General features: G+C 38.3%; 3 protein-coding genes and 1 long non-coding RNA gene across 4 annotated transcripts in view; 1 reads left to right on the forward strand and 3 right to left on the reverse strand.

Annotated features, from left to right (window-relative positions):
- The window catches only part of LOC134820871 (uncharacterized), a 1,079,557-nt gene that overhangs the window by 519,101 nt on the left and 547,995 nt on the right, over positions 1-12,461 (forward strand). The gene's annotated exons all lie outside the window — the stretch shown is intronic.
- The window catches only part of LOC134820887 (uncharacterized), a 507,687-nt gene that overhangs the window by 117,755 nt on the left and 377,471 nt on the right, over positions 1-12,461 (reverse strand). The gene's annotated exons all lie outside the window — the stretch shown is intronic.
- LOC134820687 (serine/threonine-protein kinase TNNI3K-like) overlaps positions 1-12,461 on the reverse strand; it is an 88,695-nt gene that overhangs the window by 68,293 nt on the left and 7,941 nt on the right. The gene's annotated exons all lie outside the window — the stretch shown is intronic.
- Positions 1-12,461, reverse strand: part of LOC134820956 (maternal embryonic leucine zipper kinase-like) — a 30,418-nt gene that overhangs the window by 12,345 nt on the left and 5,612 nt on the right. The window contains exons 6-7 of the mRNA XM_063831626.1: positions 1,276-1,344; positions 966-1,023 (exon numbers count right to left, since the gene is read on the reverse strand). Coding sequence (XP_063687696.1) covers positions 966-1,023; positions 1,276-1,344 — 127 coding nt within the window. The remainder of the gene's footprint in view (positions 1-965; positions 1,024-1,275; positions 1,345-12,461) is intronic.

Here is a 12,461-nt window from a genome sequence, read left to right on the forward strand (position 1 = left end):
GCAAGAAGAAGATATGGCTAAAATCAGTGATTTGCAGGAGAAGTTAGCTTTGAAGAAGGATAATGAGATTGGAACTGTGAAAAATGCAGCTCAGAAAGAGATCAAAACCTTTTCGTCTCTTTTGGAAAACACATGCAAAAACGCCTTTGCACCGAAGAAGATCCAAGCTGCGGTGAAAAGGGTTTCCCTAAAAGAAGATCGAAGTAAAAATCTGATTATCTTTGGGCTTCCAGAGACTGAAGAGAACCTGGATGCTAAGGTATCTGGTATTTTGTTGGACCATCTCAACGAAAAACCGAAAATTTTGAGATGTAAACGAGTTGGAAAGGACACAAGTGAACGAGTCAGGCCAGTGAAATTCATTTTGTCAAGCTCATATCAAGCTCGTACCATCTTGAGCAAGACTAAGCTACTAAGACATGTAGACGGGTTTAGTTCAGTTTACATTACTCCAGATAGATCAGCTGCAGACAGGATGGCCTACAAGAAAGTTGTCGACCAGCTACTCAATAAAAGGACAGCAGAGCCTGACAAAGTTCATGTTATCAGGAACTTTAGAGTCATTAGCTCGGAAAAGGAGCCTTCAGAGCCTTCTATTTAAAGTACAATATTATATGTTTTAATTCATTGATTAATTAATTTTTTGCTAGGGCCCAATGTTATTGCAGGTGTGGTATTTCTTACTGCACACTACTGTGCTTTGGTTACCCCTCTTTCAATACATAATTTGGGTTTCATACTGGGATAGTGGATATTAGGGCTATATCGGTTTTCTCCTTTTATAACTGGGTTTATTTAGAAGCATTCAATTCTGTATAATTATGTATTGTTTGAAAAGATTTAGATAAAAAAATGTTACGGTGTGACACTGGGATGTTACGGTGTGACACTGGGATGTGACAGTGTGACACTGGGATGTGACAGTGTGACACTTTAAAGTGCCGCCGCCCAGCCGGTAGTGTTACCTGGTGCAGCGTAAGCTGGAGATCCGCAGCACGTGTGTAGAAGTTGGTGCTTGACGTCCTGTGTGCGGTTATCGGTTATAATTAAGTTAATAGTTAATAATATAACAAATAGTATGATAAAAATATGCCCTGGAAATATTTTAAGGTAAAAAGGTTTTTGGAATAGTTTTATGGTTATAAAAAGGTGTCTTGCAATAGGTTACCGGTTTTGAAATAATGGTTTACAATAATCTAAGTCTACATAAAGATTCTATTCCTTGAAATTTTTAAAATCTCGAGACTAGATTTTAATTGCTGTTAATAAACTTACCATCGGTTTAGATGCAAGACCAAAATCTATCAGCTTGAGGTTTTGCTGCTCATCTAAAAGAAGATTCTCCTGAAACGTAAGTTTTATTATTGTAAATCTTATATTACCTGAAACCATACTTGTTATAAGTACTACCCACCAGTTTCACATTACCATGAACCATGAAGTTAGAGGGCTTACTATCTTCACGCAGCTAATATATTTACATATTTACCGGGCAACCTTTTATGGTAATTACCCAACGACTTCCCCAAAACTTACGTTTAAAGCCGTAAGTTCTCTAAACTTTTGGGAAAGTCAGACCTTGCTAGATTAAACAGGAGACTTAATATGCAGTATAACCAATTATTCTCCATCAGTTTATCAACATAATACAGTAACCGAGATTAAGTATAAATTATAAAGAGTGACCCTTTAAACCCTGTTAAACGCGAATTATATTATTTGCAGAGGTAATATGGTGCATTACTTCTTTACTTGCTGCAGGATTATATTATATACTTATGATAATATGGTGCATTACTTGCTGCACCATATTATTTGCTGCACCATATTATTTGCTGCATCATATTATTTGCTGCACCATATTATTTGCTGCACCATATTATTTGCTGCACCATATTATTTGCTGTACCATATTATTTGCTGCACCATATTATTTGCTGCACCATATCACTTGCCGCACCATATTATTTGCTGCACCATATTTCTTGCTGCACCATATTTCTTGCTGCACCATATTACTTGCTGTACCATATTATTTGCTGCACCATATTATTTGCTGCACCATATTATTTGCTGTACCATATTATTTGCTGCACCATATTATTTGCTGCACCATATCACTTGCCGCACCATATTATTTGCTGCACCATATTTCTTGCTGCACCATATTACTTGCTGCAACATATTATTTGCTGCACCATATTACTTGCTGCAGTATCATAAGACATATGATTAAATTCGAGGATCATATAACCATATATTGTTATAATATTTCAATCTGCAGAATCCACAAGTCGTGATTACCAGTTAGAACGGACGCAAATTCTAAAACAATCCGGCCCAAATAAGGCACTCAATTTAAGTAGCACTTAAGCCACAAATTCTGACTAATCTCTACGGTGTATGAAATCGTTTTAGAAGGAAATGGTTAACGGGTTCAAAACTGGTTCTAAGACGTGCGGCACCAACAATTCTAGTGATTAATCCGGATATCTGGATCTTCAATAATTGTCCGCGAAATAACTCGACGTTAATTCAACAAGGCAAGTACTTGGGATCAGGAAAATAATCTGGATTGCACAACTAGTAGATTATTAAAGTTGGTGAGCCCTTTCATAATTAGTTATATTGGCTAATTAATTAATCTCTTTTATAACTCGAAAGTGTCTGTCTGTCCGCCCACGTGCAAATGTTCTCAGGCGCACTAACCCTCACATATGTTCGGGCATTATCGCGCGCAGCACTCAACAACCAAGGTATTACAGTATTACTTCAGGGCTGAGGAATGTAATTTAGGAGACTCCTTGTTTAACTGTCACGTGTGTTTAACTGTCACGTGACACACGGTTCACAAATCACGTGGTCTATAAATGGTAGATAGACTTTAGAACATAAGAACTTGAAGTTAATAATGTGCCTCACAAGGCAGTACGAGACCTTGCTTAATAACTTAATAACTAGATGGGTGGGTTCAACTTTAAAATGAGATTAAATTTGCGGTCAGGCCTGTTCCAGGGGGCTGTTAGCGCATCTTCAGTCTTCACACATACACACAATATCATCATTAGAGTTAGAGTAGACTTATTTAATGTTAGAGTATTATGTAATATGGTCTATATAATACTACATATATAATATATAAAAGTACTTTATTATCATAGTAATAATATATTATTGAGCAGTTTCGAATAACTTGGGTGTATTATATACTGCTATGAGGGTGGCCAAGCAACCACGAATAGGATGAACTTGCACAAATTTACAATTATTACCATCAGACCTCTGATTATAACCACAGTGGCTGAGTGGCATTATAACCACAGTGGCTGAGTGGCATTATAACCACAGTGGCTGAGTGGCATTATAACCACAGTGGCTGAGTGGCATTATAACCACAGTGGCTGAGTGGCATTATAACCACAGTGGCTGAGTGGCATTATAACCACAGTGGCTGAGAGGCATTATAACCACAGTGGCTGAGTGGCATTATAACCACAGTGGCTGAGTGGCATTATAACCACAGTGGCTGAGTGGCATTATAACCACAGTGGCTGAGTGGCATTATAACCACAGTGGCTGAGTGGCATTATAACCACAGTGGCTGAGTGGCATTATAACCACAGTGGCTGAGTGGCCTTATAACCACATTGGCTGAGTGGCATTATAACCACAGTGGCTGAGTGGCATGTCATCACTATTAAATATAGTACTACCCCATCTATTTATGTCCAGCGGCCTCTCCCCGAATAAAATGCTATTAGCGTCACAATATCCAGGGAGGCTGTACCCACTACCCGCTAGAGGGGAGGGGGGGGGGGCAATGGCATATAATGGCATAAAATGAAGAATTTTTCTATGGAGAAAATGGAAAAACCCTTGAGTAATTCTCCATTTATACCATTTCATGCCATTGGCCCCCCCCCCCCCACCCGGTACATCTACTGACATTCCTGCGTATTTCATAACAGGGCAGCCCTCCCACGCAGTTTGAACTACGCCCACAATCTCAGCAGGGTGTACCCCTACTTGAACAAGTGATGGGAGGAGTGTTACTCTATTCTAAATCAGCACAGCACCACAAATCTTCTGATTAATTTCATACTGTAATCTGTATGTAGGTGGTGGACCGGGAGATTAGGTCAAATAAATTAAATACATAGGACGGACATTATTCCATTTAGGGTATTTAATTTGAGCTATAGCGTGTGTGTGAGTGTGAGTGTGAGTGTGAGTGTGAGTGTGAGTGTGAGTGTGAGTGTGAGTGTGACCTCAGACGGTACATTGTGTTTTAATTCTAAATTACCAACAAGTTAAACGGTACTACATGTATCTCAAATGACTCGTGGTATTAAATGCTGTTTACAACACCGCTCTAAAGACCTAGACTACCTACTATACCTACCATACTAAGTAGACTACCTACTATACCTACCATACTAAGTAGACTACCTACTATACCTACCATACTAAGTAGATACTTACTCTGAGAGTGATGTTTTAAATATTAAATGACCTACAAAGTTAAAGGATACAGCAGTTTAAATAACATGTTTATTCGTCATTACATTAAATTGTATGTGATACCGTTTATTGTCGTCTACCTCTGGGTACCATCACCATATTGCTGTGAGATGTGAGTTGAGATGTGATCTTAAAACGAAACATTTGGTAACTATTTGGTAACTATTTGGTAACTATTTGGTAACTATTTGGTATCTATTTGGTAAATTTTTGGTAACAATTTGGTAACTATTTGGTAACTATTTGGTAACTATTTGGTAACTATTTTGTAACTATTTGGTAACTATTTGGTAACTATTTAGTAACTATTTTGTAACTATTTGGTAACTATTTGGTAACTATTCAATGGTAACTATTTGGTAATCAAAGCCTTTACTCAGAAGTCCAATCTGGATACCGCACTAATCACAGCTGTGAAACATTACTTGTAAGAATGTGTGATGATCTTAACAAAGAAATTGAAGCTGGGAATGTTGTTATAGTTGTACTTCTCGATTTAAGTGCAGCATTTGACACCATTGACCATACAGTCGTATTGGAAAGACTATGGAAGACTATGGAATTACTGGAAGTGCACTGCAATGGATAAAGTCATAACTTGAGAAAAGACACTTCTGTGTTAAGATTGATGATACTCTTTCTTCTTTCTTGGAGCTTCTGTTTGGAGTTCCCCAGGGATCACTCTTGGGGCCTATTCTCTTCATCCTCTATATCAAAGCTCCCCAGAAATTGTGGCCAAATATGGTCTTGATATACAGCTCTATGCAGATGATTCCCAACTGTACATCTCATTTCAACCAAACCGTGTGGTACAGTTCACTGATGTCCGAGACACAACAAACAAATGTCTTGCAACAATTTCATGATACTGAACGAAACAAAGACACCGAAATTGTATGGCATTAAATTGATGTTGGTGAAACAACTGGTTATATCTAAATTAGATTATTGTAATTCTCTGTACAGTGTACATGAATCATTGAATCCACCCAAGACCAGATTAAACAAACTTAGATCAATCCTTAATGGGGCAGTTCGTTTCATCTATAACATAGAAGAGTAAGAAGGCCCACATACTCCCTATAGACCAGCGAATCTTCTTCAAAGTTTGTCTATTAACACACAAATCAGTTCACGGTACTGCACCTGGTTACCTCAAAGCATTACTGGATGTGGATGTAGTGGATACAGAACTCTCAAACACCGTGACACCGGTTGCGTGGAACTCTCTTCCGCTGATGTTGAGATGTATTACTGATACCAACTGTTTCAAGCGAATGTTAAAGAAGTAAGAACCATTTATATAATCAGTTTTGATGTTTTTTCTTTCTATTGTCTTCACTTTGCAAGACAAAAATTTTTTACCGCACTCCATTTTATGTCTTGATCTCTACCTTTCTAGGATCTGTTTCTTTCTTGATTGATTATGTCACTGTACTTACCTTTATTATACCTACATGTATAATTGTATGGTTCTGCTTCTATTTAGTTTAGTGTGGTTTACAATAAAAGATGTTTTAATTTTGTCTTTGCCTTATGATGAGTTATACTTTTACACATTTGCTCACATCACTCACAGACAGCCGCTCTGACATGGTTAACCACCTTCCTTGTGTTGTTGGTTAATCATATGAGCGGGATATAAATACCTCATTTCATTTTTGGTAACTATTTGGTAACTATTTGGTAACTATTTGGTAACTATTTGGTAAACTATTTCTTTAGATCGATCATATTGTTTCAAAGACCGTAAAATGAACGCAATTCTCGTGTGATTAAATTGTGATAGTGTGACTGATAGTTCCTTTTAAAATTACTCCAGTAAAATGTTCATATTCGACCAGATCTATTTTACCATCAAATAATCACTATACAATTTATATAATAACATTATGTTATTATACAATTTATGTTATTATATTGACTATTCAGTCATTACACAGGATGGCCTAAACTTGTGAACCCAATACAGGATGGCCTTAACTTGTGAACCCAATGCTCAAACCATTGCAACTCCAACAGGGTAAAGACAATGGTAACCCAACTTTCAGGCTATAAGAGTAAATAGCAAGCACCGGTTTAGAACTCCTACAGCGTGAAGACAATGCCAGAGCAAACCATTGGAGAATCTACCACCCGAAAGTTGAAATTAGAGTAATTTATGACACATTTAACCACACGCACCCTTTTAGCGTCGATAAACGACGACAAACGCTGTATAAACTGATACCTGACTGATTGTTGCAGTTTCGCAATGGCTGCAGCTGATAGCTTCTCAGCGATCTGGGAGCTATTACTCTATGTCTCAGAAATTAATCCACTGAACATCACGATTAACGTCAGGGTCACAAATATTAGACCATCTTGTGGTACTCCAATGGTCCTAGCAACGAATAAAGATAAAGGTAAGATTTGTGGTAAAACACCAATAAAATTTGACCGATTAATACATTTAGCTCTATTCTTGGAATCGCAAGCAACTTATTGATTCGTTCAGATGGTTCTATCGATATGAATGTTGGACTTAATGAGACTTTAAATACTTAAATAGTAAGATCTTCTTCCCAGAGAGTTCTATTTCAGTAATTAAAGGAAAATCGGTATTTTAACAGTATTTAAACAGTATCTAATTAAAATTTAATGATCGGTTCATATCTGACATTTTTTGAATTGGACAATTCAGTGGGAGCGGCTTTAGCTAGACGGTACGTAATGCATCACGTTTTTCACCAGAAAATTAATCCTGGTATTTTACTCTGAAGATCGGACGCTGCAAAATTTACCGAACAGCTCGTCTACTAAGATTTATCTGTTTAAGTTATTACTATAAAATATTAATCCGTGCAAGCGAATCGATGCCGCATGAATCACATATCATATTTTAAAACCTCACTTTTCCTCAAATAACCAACTTTAGACGGACCTTTACTAGCGCTATCTAACGCTATCTAGCGCTATATGTCGCAACGACATCTGACGCTATATAGCGCTATCTGGCGCTATATAGCGCTAGATAGCGTGAACTGTCGTAAACAGACTTATCCCGCTATCCAGCGCTTGATGTCGCCTGCGTCAGATGTCGTCGCGACAGATGTCGTCAGATGACGTCAGATATCGCTAGATGGCGTCAGATAGCGTCAGATGTCGCGGCAACATATGACGCTAGATGACGCTAGATGTCGTCCCTAGAATTTTTATGAAAATAGCGCTATCTGTCGCCTGGCGTCAGTGCTGCGTGCTTAGCGTCATCTAGCGTCATATAGCGTCATATAGCGTCATATAGCGTCATATAGCGTCATATAGCGTCATATAGCGCTGAAATATCGCCAGATGATGATAGATGACGCTAGATGACGCTAGATGACGTCATATGTCGAATTTCAACTATCAGCAAAGGTCCCTTTAGACCTCAACAGGATCATGTTGGGAGCAACATTACTGACTTCGTAACCCTCTTAGTTCCTACCCCAGGTAACTAATTACTAAACCGTTTAAATATGTGGTCCTGGTTCATTTAAACGGTTCTATTTCTATTGTATGTATTTACCTTTCTGCGCCTCTTAGTACTTATAATAGGCTATTAAATAAAAGGTTATAAAAGGCTTCATAAAGTAATAACCATCAAGATTTTGATGCCTATATCATATTCAGGACTCAGGAGAGAATAGAAATAAGGCGCTAAGTCTATGGTTTAAAAAGTATGTTCTACCGCAGGTTGTTAGAGGTTAAATAGTACCATACCTCCGGAGACAAAATGATAAATCATTGAACAAGGCGTTGTCTTGAGAAAGATTGCTATTTTTAGAGGTAGTACTATGTTATGTGGTTACCCAATATAATCCTACACATTTAAGGTAAGTTATAGAACTGCTGAACTTTGTCAGGAGTTCTTATGTAATGTGCTTTAAATAGCACCGGACACAAGACATGCAAGATATGCAAGATATTAAAGTCACTATTGTGACGGTACATTAGAACTAGACAGAAACAAAGTGTGAAGGGCCTGAACGGAACCCCTCGGTTTCAGTTCCTTGTTTAACACTGCCAAGGACATTCACCGGGTTCTCCAAGGATGGGCACATAGCTCACTCCACACTATGCTCTGTCAAATGTTGCTTATATATTATACACCTATCTTAGAGTCATGAATAATAGCTCTTCACGTTTTGTCTAGTAATGATATACGGTGTTATCAGAATGTCACGGATGAGGTTCTAAGGCATGTAGTGCACCTGGACGTTCTGGTATGTAGATATGGTATGTACTAATGTACTGCTTGAATAATCAAAATTACAACGGACTTCATTGTTGAGAGAGAGAGAGAGAGAAAGAGAGAGAGAGAGAAAGAGAGAGAGAGAGAGAGAGAGAGAGAGAGAGAGAGAGAGAGAGAGAGAGAGAGAGAGAGAGAGAGAGAGAGAGAGAGAGAGAGAGAGAGAGAGAGAGAGAGAGAGAGAGAGAGAGAGAGAGAGAGAGAGAGAGAGAGAGAGAGAGAGAGAGAGAGAGAGAGAGAGAGAGAGAGAGAGAGAGAGAGAGAGAGAGAGAGAGAGAGAGAGAGAGAGAGAGAGAGAGAGAGAGAGAGAGAGAGAGAGAGAGAGAGAGAGAGAGAGAGAGAGAGAGAGAGAGAGAGAGAGAGAGAGAGAGAGAGAGAGAGAGAGAGAGAGAGAGAGAGAGAGAGAGAGAGAGAGAGAGAGAGAGAGAGAGAGAGAGAGAGAGAGAGAGAGAGAGAGAGAGAGAGAGAGAGAGAGAGAGAGAGAGAGAGAGAGAGAGAGAGAGAGAGAGAGAGAGAGAGAGAGAGAGAGAGAGAGAGAGAGAGAGAGAGAGAGAGAGAGAGAGAGAGAGAGAGAGAGAGAGAGAGAGAGAGAGAGAGAGAGAGAGAGAGAGAGAGAGAGAGAGAGAGAGAGAGAGAGAGAGAGAGAGAGAGAGAGAGAACTTTTGGCGGGAGTATTTTTTCTATTCTATTTCAAGAATATTATATATTTGAGAAAACACCAACGACTTTTACCAAAATTCTTGTTGAACTGGATAAATATGATTGCTTTAAGTTGTGAGTAGATCTAATATGTGATTTCTTGCATACGGCTAGAGTTAATAACAGGCTGGAGGCGTCCAATATTGACATTGCACTATAGTCTACAACAATATAATAGCAACTTGCTCAATTGCATCATAAATACTCTTCATCGTCCAAGAAAGGGGAGCACAGTATCCATGGTGATTATTATAACAACAGACAACTGCAGCAGTACACACAAATAACAACTGAATGGTTAAGTTTTGGGAAAAGTAATCAAAACTTTGAAACATTTGTCATTTTTAATTTTTTGAATAAAGCCATCGGAAAGACTGAAAGAGTAATAAGTTAATGTAACTATACTATGACAAAAATGCAACCCCTTCCCCGGATCCCCCCCTTTGTACTGGGAAACTATAAGAACATCACACGAATACCACGTGCCAGACATTCCGATACAGTTCCATCAAACTATAAACTGTCGAATCTCATTATCATGTTCGTATCATTCGACAAACAGCAGCAATTTTATGACAGCCATGTCATGGCTGGTTGGTGAATACATCAGATCACATGTGGTCGGTCAAACAGCATTGAGCGACATATAAATGGTTTTGCGATGAAGAATGTTTGAGGTGTGTGTTTTTCCATTGTGTATTTGGGGCAGAGGAATGTGTTAAAGTGGAGAAGAGAAGGGGTGAGAAGAAGGGGATGATAGCCTTGCCACTACTAAGTAGTAAATACCATTACCACTACTTAAGTAGTAAATACCATGTTAGAAACATGTACACGTCTGAATTCCTGAGCTCAGCGTATACAATTCGTGGAATTCAGCTCGGATTGGTCCTGAGTTGCTCAGAAAACTGCTCTTCAGCTTCTCTACGTTAAATAAAATGGAGCCGGCTCTAAATAACTAACAAATGGCGGGTTCAACACATCATGAGTGCAATGGTGTCCAGACAAAAAATGTTATGATTTAAAAAAGAACAAGTCGCGTGATACAATTAATATTGTTGAGTTCCCACGTGTGCCCACGTGCTATCTCCCTCTCTAGATACCACCACTAAATGAACACTAAATACACACAACTACAAACAGCTAAGTTTACCTCGGCCATGAAGTTCCAACCTGTTAACGTTAATACTGGTTAGTAAGGCTTTATATACCACCTGACAATCTGAGCTACCTTAGTTCCCAAAAATTTGTGTGCCATTATATTGAGCACAATTTATTTGAGCCCGAAAAATTTGGGCAGAAAATTTGAACTCATTTGGGCGACCGAAAATTTGGGCACAAATTCTTCGAAAAATGAACGATTTTCCAATAAAATTTCAGTTAGTCATTTGCCTTAGTTCATTATTATTCCTTATTATTCCAGTCATTTTGCTTCCAATTTCAAGCATGTAGGTGGTAGTCTCAGTTGTTTCACATTATGAAATTTACGATCTGCCCAGTAACTACTAAAAAATACAGTGATGATGGCACAGTACAAAATGATAGATATACATTTGCAGATCTTGTTTAAATCTCTAGCTATCCGTACCTCTAGCCATTTGTTTTATTAGTAGCTGTTAGCTATTCCAGTTATTTCTATTCATTCAAAATATAAGCCTTTTTACTTGGTCAAGCCATGAATGACAGATTAGAAAACTAAAATTTCAAATATTATTTCACTTGGATATGAAGAAAAAGCCATCTTTCTATAGATTTCAGGGCCACAGGCCAAATGCCAAAAGTTTGGTTAGCAAAAAATTTAGCAGACGGAAAAGATTTATGCAATTAATTTGGTCTGCAAAAAATTTGGGCGAGAGGCCCGCTCAAATTTTTGGGAATTAAGGTATTTAAAGATTACAGATTAACTACAGTACAGTTGATATTTTGCAACCGCGCACTACAGCATGCGAGGGTTGCGTAACCATGACAACCAGACCCCCCCCCCCCGCAGGAGTGGCTGGTACTAGCAGTTGAGGAGTTAGAAATAATCCCGCCCACTCGCTCACTCCCTATTTTAAACATCTGTAGGAGTACTTTTAATGTAGAGCCATGCTAGGTTCATTGGTCAGTTACTTAAGTGTGCACATATGACTACGAATATCATGCATATATTCGCGTATTCTAAGAATATTCGCAAAATTAGTAGGGGTGGGCTTACTGTAAATAAATTCAATTCTAAATAAATTCAATTCTTAATAAATGTAATTTTTACTAATCAGAGGATTTCGTGGACAATAATTCTCGTTAAAGTGTCTTCGAGTATTCGTGGAAGGTCCTCTGATTTGAAACATTAATATCCGGAATCCTACCCTTCTATCTTCGGGAACGCACTCAAATTCATGCAAGTAAATAAGAACACCTAGATTTTTGTCATATGGCGAGAATAGCGTTTCTTTTGTCGCTAATATAAAGGGGGTAATTTCATTGGTCTGCTTTCTCCCATTGGTAATCTTAGACTCCTTGGAGTACCGATAAACAAAGAAATGTTGGTACGACCTATTTGGGGAAGGAAGTGACTGCGGTAAATCGGGGTTTGCTGTAAATCGGGGTTTGCGGTAAATCGGGGTTTTACTGCACCTGGTTTTCTTGATTTAAATTGTAAACTTGAGTCTCCATTTTGGGTTAATGAAAAGCAATCCGCTCATATTCAACATGGGTCATGGCTCATGACCCATTTCGTTTTTGAAACTTTCGTTTTTATAAATAGTTCTAGTTCTAAATCTGTTTTTAGAATTACACGTTTCAAAGTGACAGTTTATGCGTTAAAATCATAAACCCCTCCTGGAAATTAACTGTCAAAAGTAAAAAGTTATGTGCTGCTTTAAACCACAAGATGTCAGGGCAGCTGACTGAGCCGTTTTTTGCGAGACAACGAATTAGCAACTGTGGGCTGAGGAGCATGATTAATGATTATTCTACAATTTTCTAGATTGTT

This window comes from Bolinopsis microptera, chromosome 9 (assembly GCF_026151205.1).
Source record: "Bolinopsis microptera isolate Bmic1 chromosome 9, MBARI_Bmic_1.0, whole genome shotgun sequence".
NCBI lineage: Eukaryota > Metazoa > Ctenophora > Tentaculata > Lobata > Bolinopsidae > Bolinopsis > Bolinopsis microptera.